General features: G+C 38.3%; 2 protein-coding genes across 2 annotated transcripts; one reads left to right on the top strand and one right to left on the bottom strand.

The window, feature by feature from the left end:
• Positions 1-2,690: 2,690 nt before the first annotated feature.
• Positions 2,691-10,298, bottom strand: irak4 (interleukin-1 receptor-associated kinase 4). Its single transcript, XM_033968128.2, has 11 exons — positions 9,715-10,298; positions 8,527-8,672; positions 8,025-8,177; positions 6,888-7,048; positions 6,267-6,331; positions 5,864-5,978; positions 5,675-5,784; positions 4,925-5,111; positions 3,821-3,883; positions 3,458-3,622; positions 2,691-2,996 (listed from the first exon to the last, which is right to left on the bottom strand). Exons 1-11 carry the CDS (start codon positions 9,873-9,875, stop codon positions 2,943-2,945), a joined length of 1,380 nt encoding a protein of 459 aa, XP_033824019.1. The 5' UTR covers positions 9,876-10,298; the 3' UTR covers positions 2,691-2,942.
• On the top strand, positions 10,266-17,448 carry LOC117372336 (aldo-keto reductase family 1 member D1-like). Its single transcript, XM_033968129.2, has 9 exons — positions 10,266-10,547; positions 11,713-11,880; positions 12,571-12,687; positions 12,856-12,933; positions 13,533-13,655; positions 14,717-14,826; positions 15,691-15,856; positions 16,915-16,997; positions 17,088-17,448. The coding sequence occupies exons 1-9, from the start codon at positions 10,455-10,457 to the stop codon at positions 17,128-17,130; spliced, it is 981 nt and encodes a 326-aa protein (XP_033824020.1). The 5' UTR covers positions 10,266-10,454; the 3' UTR covers positions 17,131-17,448.
• The last annotated feature ends 3,157 nt before the right edge of the window (positions 17,449-20,605 follow it).

Genomic DNA, 20,605 nt, shown 5'->3' with positions numbered 1-20,605 from the left:
ACATGGGATCCACTCCAATCACCTCCAGCTTTCCTCTCAGAATTTGAGGTTTGATTGTATTGAAGGCACTGGTGAAGTCAAAGAACATGAGTCTAACATGGTGGACACTGCCTTATGTCTGTCTGAAGGGAGGAGTTAACACCACTGAAACTAACACACTTTACATGTTCTGTTTGTTGGCTAGGTTTGTTGAATTACATTAAATGTGAACTGTCCCTGAGTGTGGTGTGATGTGAGAGCATCCATTAGGTTTGTTTGTTACACCTGAAAAAAGACAATCCATCTTTGAAGAGGAATGGGGGTCTGACCATCATTTATCTCTTTATCTATTTATAACACCATCCTCAGACTAAATCAAAACAGGGAAAACAATAGTGATAGGCAGTATGCTAATAACATCCCTTCTCTGTTGTTGGTCAATATCTACTTAAATGCTCAAATCTGAAGGTAATTGTTTTATTCAATCTATCCTATTCTCTAATGATATCACTATCAAACACTTCCTCAAACTCTCTTCACTTCTGCTTCTCTCTTCGAGTATCCTTTTTCCCTGCGTCTACAGACTTTGTGGGACGTCAACGCCAGGGTCCCAGCTGGCGCAAAGATAAGCAAAGTGCTGTGCCTAGGGCATAGAGAGCACCCTACTCAGACAGCGTCCTACTCAGAGAGCGTCCTACTCAGAGAGCGTCCTACGCAGAGAGCGTCCTACGCAGAGAGCATCCTACACAGAGAGCATCCTACACAGAAAGTACCCTACACAGAAAGTACCCTACACAGAGGCATCCTACGCAATGCATGGGTCGTAAGCAAGCTTTATTAACGAGGTCCCAGATGACTGCTGCTGAAACCTTCTGTACATACTTGTCACAATGAAACATTATAAAACCAAAGCTCTCTCGTAGTCAAGTTTATTTCCTCTTGTATTCTCCGCAGTAGTTTTTATGTGAGGTCAAAGGTCTCGGTGATGTGCACACGCCCATCCTCTCTGGCCGTCTCCTGAAGATGTGGTCTGTCCAAAGCCACCCCACAGCCTCTGCTTCAGCTCCAGTTTCTGTGTCATGTATGCCTGCAGTGAACAGCAGAGGGCAGTATGACAGGTACACGGGGGGAGGTAGCAAAACACATTGCAAAAACACTGATACTGCAATATGGGATGACGCCATAATCTGTATAGCAAAAAATTGTATATATTGCAAATTTTTCTTATGTGTGTCCTTAATAAGTCCAACATTAAAGATTTTTTGTTACCAGTAGATGGCACATGTGAAACCCCCTCCCCCATCACCTAGCCTGAGCGCAGGCTCACCTGTGCTCTCTGGTCTTCTTCTGTCAAGCCAAAGCTGGCGACAGCAGTAACATAGATAACATAGATAATGGTGTTATGTGAGAATGTGAGAATACAACCGGGGCCAAGTCAGACAATCTATTCATGGTAGCTTTAACTGAACTCATGCCAAAAATGTATTCAATTACTATATATTTAAAAGAAACGATGCAAGTTTTTAGGTGGAGGGTCTGAAAACTGCATGGAGATGTTGTTTTGCCAGGAATGTTCCACAATATTGCATTAGCTTAACTATCTTGCATTTAATCAATTACAGGGGCTTTAAAAATATTTCGCCTGGCCCTGGTAGTGTCATCTCCTTGTGTCCATGGAGACAGAGAGATGCCAGACTGTACATCATTCCAAGCAAAGCAATAACATCTCCATGGAGACAGCAGGTGGTGGACCCTCCATCAGTAAAGTTACAAAGTACACCTTGGTGCATGGTATTCTTACAGCGGGGTCGTCTGTGGGAAGAGCTGACAGTCAGGACGGAGTGGTAGAGCTCTCTGTATCTCTGGACGCTCAGACCGTGGAACCGGACTGGGTCTCTGTTTGGATCCTCCTCATCATCTTTCTCTGGACCCATTGGGATCCTCTCCACATGACGCCGCTTGTGCCTGGCCTTCAACTGCAGGGGGCGCTGCTGGTAGCTCTTGTGCCACCCAGCAGGGTTTCTCTGAGAGGAGGGAACACTTCTGTCTTTAGTTGAACAATAGAAAGTACCTGATATATAAAAGTCAGAAGTGCACAGAATTTACTACTAAACTACTTCATTTCTGACCATCACTAGATATACTATACTAATACTCAGGATCAGTGTTTCAATGCCTTTTTAGTTTAAATATCCCTTGTTTTTTGGCCTATTATAGCAATTATGTAGTCCTGTTTTTATCCCTAGTTTCAACCTGGAATAGTCCTGTAGTACCTGTAGTAGCCCAATTACTATCTTAGCTGGTACTTGGTGCGAAAAGTTTGAGATAAACTTGGTTAAGCATGGTATGTAACTTACGTACTCAAACTTTAAAGGTGCACATTAAAATACAACTTTACCATGTCCACCGTATTCAATGCTCTTCTTGCTTCGGACAGCAGTTTGAATTTCCACCTCTAGTTTGAAAAAATACAACTCCAAAAATGAAAGAAACACAAAGTGGTGCCATGGAAACAGAAAACAAATAATTTGGATTAAAATAAATATTAGTGTAGCTGTATGAAATTCTTATGGTAGCTGCAATAAACCTATTAGTAGTAGTATTAATTTTACTATTATTTTACTACTCACCATTCAAAAGACATTTTAAAATGATATGACAACAATCTTTTTGCAGTCATTCAAAACATTCCAAACAATAAAACAACAATTATAACCCTAAACTGTTTAATAATAGTATTATAAAAATACATTTCAGGTAAAAATACATACATTTTACATAGCACTGCTTCCATCGCCTACATAACATTCCAGTCACAACAAGTCACTTAAAGTTTTGGCTTCATTCAGTCATGACAGGATCACATACATCTGTTTAAATACATCATATTTTCATATTCTCATTCAGGCTAAATGAATACTGTCCAAATAATATGTTCAGTCCAGTGTAACAGCTCAGGTTTCTCACTTGGAGTCCACTGAAATGTTTTTGATGACGCTTTTCAGTTCGGCCACCACCTGATGAGAGACACAGGAGTTAGTGTCGAAAGTACAGTATACACACATTATATTATTTTTACACATTTTTACTCATTTGAAAAACCTGTGTCTTAAATTTTGCATTTCTATATTAAAAAGTAAACTGATGTTAAAATTTAGGTGCCTTGATTTTTTTTTTTTTAATAAATGAGGATTTTTTTTTTCTCTGCATTCTGTTATATGCAACAGTTTTCCCCGTTAACAAGATCTAAATTTTAGATTTTTGAAGCATTAAAAAGGTGTTGTACCTGCTTTTTACTGTCTCAAAAACGTGGAAAACTAGCATACTAACGCCACACATCTTAATTTTTGGCCAATAATATGCTTTATAATTACATGCAGACGGTACACAGCAGATTTACTTTTACAATAATATCTGTACTAAGGCAAATGTTGCTAAAATACATGGAAAAAAAATCAGGTACAGTCACTTTAAGTACCTGTGTTATGAGTGGTCGTCTATTCTTTTGGTCGTAGAGGCAGTTTGAGGCCAGAGAGTAGACTGACTCCACCTGCCCCATGTCCCAGTCACTCATGTGTTTGTCCAGGAACATCTGCAGAGTCAGCTCTTCATCATCGTCATCAATGTCGTACCTCAGCTCCATCTGCAGCACAACACAGAAATGTAGGTTTTTATTTACTTCAGTGAGTGGTCAAACATCCATCAACCATTTGCAATCCATGTCACAATACAGAACAAAGCATTTCTGACCAATAAAAACACTAAATGAACGATACATGGCTGAACAAACCCATTCCCAGAATAGTTACACAGTGTAACTTTAATATCAGTTATCTCTTACCAGGAGCGAAGGTTCTCTGTCCTCGTCGGCTGGAGGGAGTCCTGACAGGATTTCCAACAAAACCTGAAAATGCCAAACAAATTAACAATAAAACTGTCAAACAAAAAGAGGTTTCTGGGAAATACTTCTACTGCTACTGTAAAAAAAAAAAAAAAAAACTTAAGGAAAAAATACTTCATACTAGAGTAGTCCTACATCTTCCAAATATTACTGCTCAACATGCACATTAGGCAAAATCCTCCGAACAGATGGTCCCGAAGAAAAAAGAGTGAAGGGCAGGTCAAATATAGAGGACACATTTTAGGCATTTAATATTCTAGGCTTTGTGACACTTAACTCTTAAGCCTTTAGTTTATTATAATGTCAATGTTAAATATGAAGTGAACTGAAACTGCTCTGTGACTATTATGGGTCCTCTTCCTGTTACTACAACCTCTACAACTATTACAGGAACACTGGAAGATAAATATTTATTGCAGAAAAGTTGTGTAGTTCTTTCCTTCTTCCTATATGTGTTATATACATATTTATTTGTTGAGTGATTGCTTAAACTGTTTGCACTGCTGCCTTAAATGTTAATTTAACAGTTAATAGATAATAGCCTTAGTTTGCAGTAAAGTGATTTTGAATGGAAGCACTAAAACATGATACTCCCACAGTGATCTAATTTCACTACTCTGAAGAAATGTATCTTGCCGTGTTTACATCCTGCAATTTCACGTAATTCAGGAGTTTGAGGTTTGTACGAACAGTTAAAATGGGGAGTTGTGAATTGATTTTTTTTAATAGCGTCGCAGTATTTATATGTAGTATTTCAATATAAAATGGTTTTAGTACATTTTAGTCATTTAAAATATGATTATTCTGCTAACTGCATTTTTACAATACATGATTATACATGAATCACCTCTAAACCGATCACATAAATATACAGAAGAACCACAAGCCACCTCAGCCCATCCATCTCCTCTTTTTTTCATTTTTCTCCCTTTATTCTGGTCTTGAGGCTAAACCCTGCCCTGGAAATTTCAAAGTGCTACAGCAGGTAGTTAAAAACTATTAAATAATTATCAAAACAACTGCATAATCAGAGTGAGTCCGTACCACTCCAAAGCTGAAGATGTCTGATTTGGGGGTGATCTGTCCCCTCAGAGCCTCTGGGGCCATATACGCAGTAGTGCCGACGACTCTGCCGGTCACCACCGTGGACGAAGAGTTTTTGGAAGAGGCTCGAGTTAAACCAAAGTCTGAGATCTTTGCCACAAAATTTTCATCCAGCAAGATGTTCGCACTAAGGAAGGATAAAAACATATTATTACATTGAACCCCACATAATAAATCTATGTTTTCATTTCACTCCTGGCTAATTTGTCACAGTAAATAAAAATAATATAACACAAAATGTAAGTTTAATGCCATTCAGCGATTGTATACTTGTGGAATAGCACTAATACTGATTAAGGGTGAAAGAAGAGACATTATGCATTTGTCTGCTATATGGTTATAATATGTGACACCACTATTTTACATTTTGGACATTTTAAATCACAAAACTAGGATTTCTGGAGCAGTAGCGTCTTGATTACAAGTAAATAAAGATTGCCTATGCATGAATGACTCTAAATACAACTTTGAGTGGGTAAATGAGAAGGGAAAACAACTATAACACGCTTAAAACCTCTCAAAAGCCGATGTTTTCTTTCTTAACAGCTACTTCGGCTTACTTTCTAACAGCAGAAATATGAAATATGGAGTGCGATGAAATCATTAGTAAAACAAATTAATAAATCCTTCATATGACATCATACACAAATGTTCTTATAACAGGATTAGCATACAAGTTACAACAAAAACCTCTTAATGTCTCTGTGGACGTGGTGATTGGAGTGAAGGTATTCAAGACCCTGGGCTGTTCCTAAAGCGATGGAGCATCTCTGGACCCAGGACAGAGGACGACTGCCCTCCTGAAACCATGGAAACAAATATAAAGACATCTGTCATTTAATCCAATCGTAGAAGGTTTGAGTATAGCTTTATTTTTACCGAGCAGGCCAGTCTGTCCAGTAAAGACCCATTGGGCATGAAGGCATAGACCAAACACAGGCTAGGTCCATCGCTGGAAAATCCAACCATGTCCACCAGGTTTTCGTGTTTTAACCTTAAGAAAAATAATGATTAATAGCGCAATAGAGCTGTGATCTGTAAAGCTGTTACAGTGATAATTCAGACTCATCGCTGTAACTGAAAAAAAAAATAAAAAAAATCAGAGAACAAAGTAAAGACGATTGGGCATGTACAGGGATTTTCAGAGCAATGGCGTCTTAAATGCAGATTACTCAACATGCATAAATCACTCATAATTTCAAGTGGGTAAAAGAGAATAGAAGGCTCTATTTCCCTGGTGTCTCTGAGTTACATTATCATCAAAAGCAAAACAGAGCCTTACGTTTGCAGCGTCTGTATCTCTTGATTGAACTGAACTTGCAGCTCCTCCATCGTGACGTTTTCCATCTGTGCACAGGGAGGATATAGTCATGAAGAGTAATACAAAAGGAGAATAAAGTACGCACAAGCTCCACTCAAACAAAAGAAACTGTTCTGTTATTAAAGATCGACTATAACTTTCCTAGTGTAAGAAGTTATTACTTTGCTTAAAATATGGCACAATATGGCATTAAACTTATCTCCAAATCCAGACGTTTTAAATGGACTTACTTATATAGTTATTTCTTATTTGTTTGTATTTTTTCAGTATTTTGAACAGGACACCCATGAAAAAGAGTCTGAGTGCTCTCATTGGGTCTCCCTGTATAAATAATGATAAATAAAAGATAAATAATGATAAATAAAGACAAAATTTTTAAAAGCAGGTGACTCTCCCAGGCCAAGTTCAGATGGTCAGATGAAGAGGACGTTTTGGCACCTTTAACTGAATAAATGCAAGATAGATAAGTTCAATGCCGTACTCTAAGCAAAGCAATTACATCGCCAAGTAGACAAGCAGGTAGTGGACTCTCAACATAAACTAAATAGTGTATAAGATAATTAAATAATTTTCTTCTCTTACAGGGTTGAGTTTTTTCACAGCTACAGCTCTGTTGCTCAGAAATCCTTTATAAACCGTCCCAAATCCTCCCTCTCCCAGCCGTCTCCCTCCCTCTGACACTGGGCGATTGTCAAAGTCCCCGGTGAGCTGCCTCAGGTCAGCAAACAGGAACCTGCAGAGGCCTGGGATCAGAACACAGGGAGTCAAAGAGTGCCACCTACTGGGACATGTGAACAACAGCAAGATGAGGGAAATGATTTTGTAGTAGCAGTCAATTTCTCTGAAGTAAAATTGTGGGTTACACTATATAAAGCTTCACCTTCATTAGCCTTAATAAAGCATGAACAAAGACTTAATTCATAATGTACAAATAGTTTATTAAGAATTATTCAGGCTTAGTAACTACTTAATTAGAGAGTTAGTGTGGTAATTAATTATTAGAAAGCCTGAATCCTCCTTAAAAAATATTTGTGTGATTATTAAAAAGTGTTACCAAATTATTCTTCATTTACAGTAATAATACTCAAAAGGAAATACATCCTGTAAAAATGTAGTTACAATATATCCAAAATATAAATACTATTTAGCATCACCGCATTGACACAGGGAACTGTATAAAATGCATGTGTGTATCCATATTTTTGAGCAGGCAAGTAGAATTAAAAATAGTAATTATTGGATTTTATTAAATGTTTCATAAATATGACTTCAGATACAAATTAAACGTATAAGCAGTTACAGCTATTAACTACACAATGGACAAATAAGGAGAGTTGGAAAATGTGAAAATGTGTTCTCAAATTGCAAGATGAGTGATATAGCTAGAATTATACTCAAGTACATGTGTATCTTTTTTTAACTTATATATTATTATTATTATTCAGTGTTTTATGTTGCACTTTATCATCGAAGAAAGTTCCTAGTTTGTGAGTTGTGTTCACTGACAATGGCAATAAAAGTCTTCTGATTCTGATCTACTCAAATAAGTATAATTATGCCGAAAAAAGTAAACAGTTACAATAATGTGAGTATTTGGAATTTGTTACTTTCCACCTCTGCAAATGAGCAACTAATGCCTCTGGTTTGGTTATCAGAGGATTTAGTACAAGATACAAAGACGTGGTTCATAAGTAGGTTATAGTGGCATGTATATTGTACCTGTGTGGTCGGATTCCTCACTCTTCTGTTCAGTGTGTGTTTGCAGAACTGTAGTAACATCCTCTTTGGCTCTTCTACTTTCACCGATCACAACAGTGGCATCAGGGTCTGGCTCTGCAGCAGCGAGTGGGTCAGGCATACTCGAAACCTCTTCTGTGGAGGTGAAGTTCATGTAAATAATATCAAATATAATATTAGCTGGAATGGATATTGGTGGATTTCAGCTTCTAGAAAGTGATGCATGGATTCTAGGAAGTGATGCAAGACACAGTTTTCCCTGTTGATTACATTGTACTTTTTCAAATGTCCAAAAGGTTAAACTCACAAATGTTGAACCTGAAGATTTCTGTTAATGACTAGACACTTTAACACTATATTACAACAGAAATCTGCATTTTAACTATATTAACTTGCTAGCTGTCCACCATCTGTATTATTGGCCAATACAATATTGTGATGTCATCTGAAATCTAGCAATACAACTAATGTGACACGCTTTTACCTGGTAATAAAAGACTAGCAGCAGCCAGTAACTGTTGGCTCTTCAAAATATCCACCAGGTCTCTCACGGTGCAGTTTGTCGTTCCCCAATCATTCAGTAACTCTATCGTGGGACTTTTTCCTTGCTGAAGTAAAAGTTCAAACTGCCTAAAAATAGAATTATTAACAAATGCAAAGTTGCTCAAAACTTGTATTTTTTGAAAAGAATAAAATAAATGTAAATGTAAATGTCCTTGAGCAAGACACTTCACTCAAGTTAAAGGTGCACTATGCAACTTTTCTGATGGAGGGTCCATGAGTTGTTCCTTTGGCTGACATGACTCACAGTATGGCATTAAACTTGTATATCTCCATATAGACAAGTAGGTGACACAACTAGGACATGTTACTGCTCAGATCTGTGGAGGGGCGACCCTTCTCACCATGAGAATGCTTGGTTTTCTAAGATTTTTTATTTTTTTTTTAATCAACAAATCACTTCTAATTGAATAAATGCTATACAATTTAATGCCATACTTTACAGACATTACAGACAAAGCAGGTGACATACATACTTAAGTTATATAGTGCACCAAGTTCTAGTGTAAAAGTGTGACGTCTGATGGTGGTCGGAGGTGTTTGTGCAGACTGACTGGATCGGGACAGCTTTTGGCTTTAATCAAGTATTCAAAATGGTTGTCAAGTAATAGGAGTAATTACAAGTACAAAAGTAAGTCTATTTGGGAAAATGACTAATCAAGTGAGAGTACCTAAAGTCTCAGCATAACTCCTGATTCATAGAGTGAAATGAATAAGACTGGAATGACAAAATAAACAGAGGAGGGTCAGTGAATGAGAAGAAAAACGAAATCATAGGCAAGAAACACACATTTTAAAGCACTTGTGACAACATTTGTCACTTGTACACTACAGTAACCAAAACTTTGACTTAGTTAAGAGTGTAAGAGTGTAAGAGTGTAAGAGTGCTGTTACACTGTAGAATATGTGAATCAAGTGACAGACTCAAGTGTTCTCTGAAACTAATCTGAGAAGTAGACTATATTTTTTTTATTTCAAAACATGCCAAATAATCATAATAATAAGTGCATGTAAAGAGAATACCTCATTGAAAGGTAGAAGGCCTGGTGGTTTGTCAGTAAAACATCCACACAGTATGAAGCAGAAGTGACATAACATAAAGCCCCTTTACCTGACGTGGTGTTGACAGTACTTGAGCTCCCCACTCGGTTTCCGTATACACATAATCACATCTTTCCATCCTTCTTGAGGGTCTAAGAAATAAGATAATTCACGACGTAAAGAGAAACTAAGATTACGAATATAGGTGCTGGGAGTAAGCGGTTTATTCATCGTAAAACAGTCCACCCGTGAACGCGAGCTTCTGCGTAAAACTAATGCGTAAAACTAATGTCAGCGCGCGGACACCTGACGCCCAACGGACGGTCAGGACGGTTAATTAAGGTTAGTTTAGCTGGTTGACAAGTATCGGTCTGTATTTCCCAAATGAAGCAACTTCCTAAACATTGATGGGTGGGAAAAGCCAGTCTCCACCTCGCGGAAGTAAAACTAAAAGGCGCACGTAAAAATAAAAACAAAAGGCACGCGTAAAAAAAGAGGAAGGCAACGTGTTATACATTTTACAGTAAATAGTTCAAATATATAGAGCTGTAAATCAGTGGTAAGTCTGCATGAACAATTACTCTGTATATATATAGTTGTTTACACGTGTTACACTTAGTACATCGAAGCAGAGTCAAAATTCTCTGTTTTGTCACTTTTGGAGCATAAATTGAGTACGTCACTTCCGCTCTCTTGCTTCGGCTCAGTGGGACGTTCTTCTTCGCCAGAATAAATGACAGACATGGAGCAGACCGGGTGCAAAGTTCAGGGACGTGTCTTTGCGGTGTTCATATTTGTCAGTAAATCGCGATGAGCCTGACCGCGGAGAACCACTGCGTCCCACTGAGCGACGGGAGCCGGATCCCCCTGATCGGTCTGGGGACGTACGGAGACCCGGCCACGGTGAGAATGAACCATACACTACACAGCTCACTCAGATAACGGTTTAGTGTTTTTATAATGTAATATCGTCACTGTTATTACTTATTTTAATGTGTGACAGTTTAAGTCCCTAATGCTGGAGCCATTATAGCCCCTCAGACAGTCCCAGGGCAGCTGTGGCTACAGAAGTCTATAGAAGTGCTGTACACATTCACCTGGTCCCACTGAGCCCCTAAAGCTGCAGAAAAACGTTAAAGATGCATGAAACCTTTGAACTGGAGTGTCCACCACCTGCTTGTCTCCATGGAAACATTATTGTTAGATGTATCTCCAGGAAGACAAGCATGTGATGCCAGTAAGTTACAGGTCAGCTCTGTGGAGAGGAAAGAAAACATGTTCTTAAAACATCTTTAATTGAATAAATGCAAGAAAAGTAAATTTGATATATGCTGCTGTGGAACATTCCAAGCAAATAAATAACATCTCCAAGAAAAAGTACAGTTGCAACCAGAAGTTTACATACACTATATAAAAAGACACATGCGTTGTTGTTGTTGTTTTTTTTCCCCTCACTGTCTGACATGAATTCAGACTAAGCATTTCCTGTTTTAGGTCAATTAGGGTTACCAAAATAATTTTTATTTGCTAAATGCCAGAATAATGAGAAGAATTTTTTAGGCAATTTTTCATATATTTCATTAGTATTTGGTACCATTACCTTTAAAAATGTGTGACTTGGGTCAAATTTTTTGTATATCCTTCCACAAGCTTCTCACAATAGTTGGCAGGAATTTGGCTCTCATTATTCTGACATTTAGCAAATAGAAATAATTATGGTAATGCTAGTTGATCTAAAACAGGAAATGTTTAGTCTGATTTCATGTCAGACAGTGAGGAGTATGTGTATGTGTCTTTTTATATAGTGTATGTAAACTTCTGGTTTCAACTGTATGTACACCGAAAAGTACACAGAAAAGTTACAGGTACTATAAGCTACAGATGGGAGAAGAATCTTAAGGTCTGGTGAGATAAAATTGCCACAAGACTGTGCACATATGAGAAAAATGACATCAGAAGCATGAAGTGAAATAAATCAAGAAATGTATAATTAATAATCTTGTGGACTCAATCTTGGGTCTTGTCTTGTCTTGTCTACAGTGTTATGTTATGAATTGTGTTCTCATAGACTCCCAAAGGAACAGCATATGACTGTGTGAAGCTGGCCATAGACATCGGTTACAGACATTTCGATGGAGCTTTGGTTTATTTCAATGAACATGAGGTGGGACAAGCCATCAGGGACAAGATCGCAGATGGGACTGTGAAGAGAGAAGACATCTTCTACTGCGGCAAAGTAAAAAATAAATAAATAAATAATACAATCTCATTACAAAAATCATTTTACAATCAGGCCCACTAGACCCACATGGGGTGTATTGGCTCTAATTTAGGCATAAAACCAAGTTCATACCAGACTAAACCATGACTAAACAGGCTTAAAACTTGCTTAGCTCAATTGAGTTATACAAGTTTAATGCAGTGGAACATTCAGGGCAAATCAACAACATCTCCATGGAGACAAGCAGGTGGCAGACCCTCTACTCAAAATGTAACATTAAAAGTTAATGCAATTAGATTTGAATTTTCTCTCATGTAATAAGTTGGATAAAAAGGAGTGGACATTTTGTGTTAGTTTTCAACATTATCCTGCAGTTTATTTTCTTATTACATATGTATTTCAAATGGAGAAAAATTATGTGCATATTGATGTTACCCGCTATTTAAATGATAAAAAAGTTTAAAAAAATAACTAGTTGGGTTACAACTCAAAAAAGTCTGATTAATAGCATTATTGAGTGCTTAATAGTGACAGTAAACTAAATAAACATAACCTACTCAGTTTCAGGGCTAAACACAGACTAAACCAGAACTAGCATGGTCTTTATTAAACCATGATTCCTCCAAGATTACAATAGGGATTTATTTGCATTTATGTATTATTCACATGTTTATTTCTTTTTTATTTCTTTGTGAACATGTTTAGTTATGGTGCACTTTCCACCCTCCGGAGATGGTCAGACCAGCTTTGGAGAGGACTCTGAAAGCCCTGAAACTGGACTATGTGGATCTGTACATCATTGAACTGCCCATGGCTTTTAAGGTTTGTACAGAGAAGAGCTGGGGTTAAGAAAAAATATTGCACAAAATGTATCCTTAACCTCAAAAATAATTAAGGCATTGTACTAGGACCATAATGTTAAAAAAGGGGGAAAAAACTCTCCATACCAACTATTCATGTTTGTAAAGTGCCATTATGTTTTATTTTCAGCCTGGAAAAATTTTTTATCCCATTGATGAGAATGGGAAGTACATCTACCACCACACGGACCTCTGCGCCACATGGGAAGTGAGTGCGCGTTAATCATTGCTGCACAAACACGGTCAAGGCCAAACTTATAGATAAAACACTGGTTGGACTCATTTTATTTTATTTTTTATTTATTAGTTTATTTGAAAGGAGACGATGCATATTAATAAGCAATTTTAATAAGTATAAGTTTAATAAGTGTGCCAGTATTGGCTATACAGCTAGTTTTGAACTGTAGCCCCCAGACAAGATGTAAAACACCAGCAATAAAATGTGTGTTTGGAATTACAGCAGTAATATTATTGATACTGACAGGAGCTCATTTGAATAGATGCAAATTGTACAGTGTGAGTGACTAAAATAGGTTGACATTACAACATTGAAAATCCTATAGTTTAACATGGAGCTGGAGGGCAGATCAGAATTCTCTGGCAGAATTAGTTTTGACTTAGTTCATTGTTAATGTCTTTGTGCCACTTTTTGTTTCATGAGGACCCAGTAATTACAAAGTTCAATTTTTTACTTCAGTACAAATTAACTAAGGGTGGAACAAAAACATGAAAACTACTTTTGAAAATAATTACAGCAGGATTGCAATACTTGCAATATCTTTATTTTTTTCATTGTTTTATGGACAGGCTTTGGAGGCCTGTAAGGACGCGGGGCTGGTGAAGTCTCTTGGAGTGTCCAACTTCAACAAGAGACAACTGGAGTTGCTGCTGAACAAACCAGGGCTCAAGCACAAGCCTGTCTCCAACCAGGTATTGTAAAATCCCATGTAGAAAGACTTTGGACACTTGGCCTTTTCACTCCGCACACTCCTGGAATCTGGGCCCCACAGAACTAAGGCGTGTGACGTCTTTTCATAGCTTTGGTAGATGTGTGAAACAGTGGCTTCTGGACAATGAGACATGCAGCATAACATGGGCTAATCTGTGTTTTATCATCTTAACAAATGTCTCTGTCTAGTTGAGAGTGTGTGATTTTTGTCTATTGTTTTAATCTGTGTGCTGCGTGTGCTTTACTGATATGAAGACTGATACTGATATGTAGTCATGTTACTCACTGATCTTTAATGTCTTTGTCATGTGTATGGGCTGAATGTTCTATTCCTGTTATGTCCTCTTTTCTGTTTTATTATCAACCTATGAATGAAAATTAACTTGCATGGCTAACTGGCACAGCTACATGCTGTACTAACACATTTTAAGTACTTTGCACTGTCCCATATTTAATAAATAAACATCAACACACTGCGTATGACTTTAAAAGGCACTATTTAATATTTCTGGTGAAACATCCATGTTATTGCTTTGTCTAGAACATTCCACATTATGTCATTATTGTCTGTGTTGCATTTATTCAATTGCAGATGACTATTGTGCAGAAATACCATGAATAATCTCTCCACAGGTCTGACCTGCAACTTGATCTGGCTGTAGCACTTGTCTCCATGGAGATGGATAAATAAAATGCTATACTGTGGAATATTCAAAGCAAAGCAGTCACATCTCATAGACACAAGCAGTTGGCAGACCTTACATCACAAAGGTTAAATACTGTACTGCCCCTTTTAAAAAATTATGTAAAAAATTAGTGTAATGCTTCAATCACAGTTTTCATTGTACATCGTCTCTGTGTTAAATGTCTTATCTATGAACTGTGTTTTAAGGTAGTTAAAAGGTTGTAATTATCAAACTACACTGCAATTATTATCTGTAAAAACAGTTTTGAGATTGTTTACTATCTGTCGACACAGGTGGATACTGTTTATGACATACAAACTCTGTACATACTAGTAAGTTTCTTTCTCCTTCTTTAGGTTGAATGTAATCCATATTTCACACAGCCAAAGCTGCTGGAGTTCTGTCGACAAAACAACATAGTGATTGTTGGTTACTGCCCCATTGGCTCGTCCAGAGATGCATCATGGTAAATTGAATACAGATTAAAACTGCAGAGGAGTGTATGGTACTATGGTAAGATAAGGTCTGCCTTTATTAGTCCCACGTTGGGGAAATTCCAGTATTGCACCGCACAGTTAAAGAACAGAAGGAAAATGGTACATGCAATAAAACAAGATAATAGATAAATAGCTTAAAAAAAAAAAAAAAAAATAGACTTAAAAATAAACTAAAAATAGACTAAATAGACTAATAGACTAAAAATAGACTCTAATGTAACATCTAATGTAGGATCTGCATTTATCTGGTTTATGGTTAATATCTCTGGGTTACTGGGTTTATTACATGAAACGAAAAGTAAAACGAAGTTCAACATCTAAAGTGAGATTTTCTTTTCACAAAAGTTTCAGAAAAATGTGCCATTATTCAACACCTAAGATGTTGTTGTCATTTGAAAGGACTTAAAGCACAAGGTTAATATGACAAGTTTGTAGAGACGGTCTCTGATAGTTGTGTCAGCCCTAGCTCTGAAATCTGAAATCATAACATATTGTAGTAATTCTCTTTCGCTGTTGTGTCCACTAATCAATATTTTCCAATGTCATGATGTTAAAATCTGTACAAAGTCAATCAAATTCAAAAAGTTCACAAAAATGTTTCACTCTTTTAGGAAAAACAACGGAATATTACAAATGCATTTTATCTGTTTTTTGTATTTAACTTGTTGTAATTTGTATGAAGATTATGTAAACATGCAAACACACAATTCCCTTTCCATTAGACTAGTCTGTTTACACTGAGGACAAACTCAGAATATGACCAATACCGATTAATAGCACAGATATAATACCACAGTCCATCCCAAAATAAAAGTGTCATGTTTTTGCCATAGGGTAAACCTGAAGTCTCCTCCGATGTTGGAGGATGAGGTGCTGGTGTCCATTGGTAAAAAGTACAACAAGAGCACTGCCCAGGTCGCCCTGCGCTTCAACGTCCAGAGAGGAGTTGTGGTCATCCCCAAAAGCTTCAACCCAGACAGGATCAGAAGCAACTTTCAGGTACTGTGTGTGTGTATAAATTATTTAAAATAAAAGGGTCAAAACAAGAACTCTGGTTTTACTGTGGAAAGTATAACTAAACACTAAATCAAGTTTTTTGCTACTAAACTGTGTATATGCTGTTCCTTGTTCCTTTTGGCAGTTTTAGTGCAAACTTGATAAATTTGCAGCTTTCTGTTCAAAAGCAGTCAAAAGAGAGTGTGGCCACTGCAATTTCAAGTACACTGTTCCTTATACCTCTAGACCCCGCCCCTCCTCCTCCCTCTCTCCTTCTCTCTCTCCCTCCCTCCCTCTTTCCCTCCCTCTCTCTCTTCCTCCTCCTCCTCTCACTCCCTCTCCCCCTCTCTCTGTCTTCTTCTCTCTCCCTCTCTCACTTCCTCTTTCTTTCCCTCTCTCCATCTCTCTTTCCCACTCTCTCTCTGTTCCTCTCTCCCTCTCTCTCTTCCTCTCTCCCTCCCTTTCCTCCTCTTTCCCTCCCCCCCTCTCTCTCCCTCTCCCTGTCTTCTTCTCTCTCCCTCTCTTCCTCTCTCTCTTTCCCTCTCTCCATCTCTCTTTCCCGCTCCCCCTCCCTCTCCTCCTCTTTCCCTCCCCCTCTCTCTCTCCCTCTCTCCCTCTCCCTGTCTTCTCTCTCCCTCTCCATCTCTCTTTTTCTCTCTCTCCCTCTCTCTCTCTCTCTCTCTGTCTCTTCCTCTCTCTCTCCCTCCCTCTCTGTCCCTCCCTCTCCCTCTCTCCCTCCCTCTCCCTCTCATCTCTGATCCTCCAGGAACTATCCACTTCAGCAGTTGTACTTGTGGTTGTGTGAGAAGCTGAGGTGTTAAGTCCCACTTTAAAAGAGTGAAAGAGCTCCCTCTGGTGGTGACTAGAGTCTTGTAAATGGCAAATAAACATACAGCATACACCAATTGTGCTGTATTTGACCTAAGAAATGTGTCTACTTGCTACATGCCCTGTGCAGCAATCAGTCAAATAAAAGGGGGCACATATAATAATACATATTCTGGTGTTTACAAAGACAAAGCATTATAAAAGTTAATAAAAATTGCACCCTGTCCTTGCAGATATTTGATTTTTCTCTCACTGAGGAGGAAATGCAGGCGATTGAAGCTCTGAATAAAAACGTGCGCTTTGTGGAGCTTCTCATGTAAGTATGACCAAATGAAACCAATGCTCTGGACACTGCATCTTATATTCTGTATTCTGTATTCTGAATCATGTTTCTGGGCTCACACAGGTGGAGCGACCATCCTGAGTACCCCTTTCATGATGAATACTAAGACATAGGGACTGTGGTGGAAACTAAGGTTGCCAAAAATATTGAAAATCAGATACTAAAAAAAGATTAAAAAGTATTAGAGCTCATTTGAGCAGATACTGAAAAAGTCACAGAGCAGAAATAGACTTTTCCTGAATAGCTTTAGACTGATCTTGAGCTGTATCAGAACACACTGACTAGGACACACAATGGAACCCTACTGAACCTACCTGGGATTACACAGGTAGGACTACGTGTTAATATAAAGGAAAGCACTACAGTTCTACAGTTTATTGTTGAAAATTACATTCTGTTGTTTAAATAAAGTGTTTTTATTATCATTGTGGTATTGAAATCAGTATTGAGTCTGTTCCTTAGTATTGAAATAGAGTTTGAAATTTTAGTGTCGTGAGGAATTAGTGACAGAATACTGAACACCTGCAGTAAAATATATTTTTCATTGTATTCCAAATTCTGTCTTCTGAGTACTGAATTATATTATTGTGTAAAACATCCAACACATTTTTAAAAGAGCTATATATCTGTTTAACTGTTTCTTCTGCCTTTGTTTACAGCTAATTCGAAAAGGAAAAATTGCACATGCACTTAACATAATGTGATGGGGTTTTTTTTCTTATTATCATATAGTGCCACAATGTACAATGCAGTTACTTCCAGGTTACTTCTCGTTGCAACAGAAGAGTAACCACTAGAGGGCAGCAGTCCACAGATGAGTTTTTTTCAGAGAGGCTTGACTTCGAACTGTTACTATGAACTATGCTATGAATGAATGTGTGAATGAATGTGTTAACCTATATCTATATCTTACCAATTATGTACAAAATCACTGGTATAAAGCGTAGGCAAATTCAATCTGATGCACAACTTTTCTTCTAATTTCAATGATCATGTGTAAAATTTAGCTTTACGTAGATTATCCAAGTTATCTTGTCTCCTGTTCTCAGTAACACTTTCCGTTATTCTTTCTTCTGATATTTGATAAACTATTTAAATTCTAGTCTTTTAAATGTTAATGCTCCTGGACATGCACAATACAAATCTGCCCAATGAATTTGAAGACATTTGAAAAAAAAAGTTTTTAGACAGATATGTTCAAGGGAAACATTTTTATCTCTGCAGTATCCTGTTTGCTTAAAGGTGAATGGCTTTAGTCTGATATTAGTGACACAAAGTTGAATGTACTCTGCCCTTTATCTATTTTGGACAGTGCTCATAAGTTCAAAAGTTTCATCATAGTTTTACAACAATATTGATTCTCTCTTTTGAAAGTCATGCTCAAATGTACCTTCTGGGATATTTTGCTTCTATCACGAGAGACACCTTTTTGTGGTGGGAGGTTCACTACCTGCTTGTCTACGTGGATAAACATATCTATAGAGCTGTTAAGTGTGCCAGCAGTTATTGAGACAGACACTGGTAAAGCTATGTTAGGATAGATTATTAGTACATTATTTACATATTTAATACAATTTGCAGTTAAACATTTACTTTTGAAAGTTAATTGTTGTTTAATAAATAAGGAACAAAACCAAAGTGAGAAATCAGCTGTAAAGTTTCTGATTGGACCTGGTAGTGACATCATCACTCAGAAACTCTACAGCATTTATTTAGTTATAGTTTTTGTGTTCAATACAATGCAATACTGTGGAACATTCCAGGAAAACAATTGGTATATCCATAAATTGCCATTACAAACATAGTTGTAATTGGCATTTTTAGGTAAGTTACACTGAGGTGAGTTTTGCTGTGGAGACTAAACAAACTGCCCCACATCTGAACACACTGTAAGAGTCTGGACATAAACATGAACTTCCCCAGAGCTGACCAGGACTCCTCCCGGTCCTAGTCCTCCTCCCCCTTCTCCCCCTCCTTGTCGTCCTCCTCCCCTTCTCCCGGTCCTTGCCCCCCCCCCCCCCCCTTCTCCCCCTTGTCCCCCTTGTCGTCGTCCTCCTCCCTTTCCTCCCCCTTCTCCCGGTCCTTGTCCTCCTCCTCCCCCTTCTCCCCCTCCTGTCGTCATCCTCCTCCCTTTCCTCCCCCTCCTCCTTCCTCTCCTCTCCCCTCTCCTCCTCTTCCTCCTCCCTCTCCTCTCCCCTCTCCTCCTCCTCTTCCTCACTCTCTCCTCCCCTCTCCTCCTCCCTCTCCTCTCCCTTCTCCTCCTCCTCACTCTCCTCTCCTCCTCCCTTTCCGCTCCCCTCTCCTCCTCTTCCTCCTCCCTCTCCTCTCCTCCTCCTCCTGCCCACTCTCCTCTCTCCTCTCTTCCTCCTCCTCCTCCTTTCTCTGTCCACAGAAGTACCTCAGTGACATGTAGGTGTCGCGAGGTTATGGAGTCAATCCAACCCTGCCCCCACTGCAAAAAGGAATGTCTAGCATGAGTTAAAGGGTCTGCTACCTGCATGTCACCATGGAGACGTTATTGCTTTGACTAAAATGTTCCAAAGTATGGCATTAAACATCTATCTCCAAGACAAGCAGACGAGGCCACCAGATCAAGTCATAGAGTCATAGTGGACCATTCCAGGCAAAGCAACAACATCTCCATCTTTAAAGGGCTCAGATTATGCAATTTTCTGTGTTCTTTGTGTTTTGTTTCATTCACACATGTTTAATGCACAACCCCTCCATGTTTGTGCTGACTCTTCTCTCAAACGGAAAACACTTATGTCATGTGTTACTACAGGAAGAGCTCCATTGTGTTCTTAAACTCTTTCCTCCTTCAATAGAGTCATTTGGACAAGTTCAAACCTGGAATTGCCTATTTCTACTGAGCAAAAGGTAAAAGGAGCTGTGAACTTGAAAACTACTACTAGATGACATCACATGGTGGAACAGAGCATTTGAGTTTTGGACATGTACACAGACTAAAAATGCAGCATGACTGAAACATGTGTGAATGAAACAAAACACAGCTCCAAGTCTGTGTTTGAGAAGGTAATGTCAGCTTTTCCCGGAGGCACACCGCAAATAAAAATCCAGTAGGCTCAAGTAGATCCATAAACCAGGTTCTTTATTCTGGCACAGGCATCATTCAAACTGATTCGACACAACCTCCTATTTTACATCTCCAGAGTGGGCTCTATATACTAGTAGCACACGTCACATTCTCTTAATGATTAGCTTGGAATATACAGACATGTACATGTTATCTGGGTTCACTGAAGACAAAGTTAGCATGCTGATCTTTCTTAAGAAACACACATCTTGCACGTCTTGGTACAAAAATGCACATAGCACTTCCACGTCCATGTATGTTCCAAGTACATTATGACATGATCGTGCCACACTGGCACCCACAAAAACATACAGGTCAAAGTATAATATATCAAGTATAATAATATCATGTTACATGAAACATTAATCCCACAGTAACAACATTCTAACATGATGTGTTTGTGCAGTGCTGGACAGAGGAGGCAGAGGGAGGGATGTGAATGTGGAGCTCTCTTGTGTTAAGTTGAACTCTCCGCCCATTCAAGTGT

This window comes from Periophthalmus magnuspinnatus, chromosome 6 (assembly GCF_009829125.3).
Source record: "Periophthalmus magnuspinnatus isolate fPerMag1 chromosome 6, fPerMag1.2.pri, whole genome shotgun sequence".
NCBI classification, from domain to species: domain Eukaryota; kingdom Metazoa; phylum Chordata; class Actinopteri; order Gobiiformes; family Gobiidae; genus Periophthalmus; species Periophthalmus magnuspinnatus.
The sequence above is the reverse complement of the archived record's forward strand: the minus strand, read 5'-3'. Positions and strand labels throughout refer to the sequence as shown.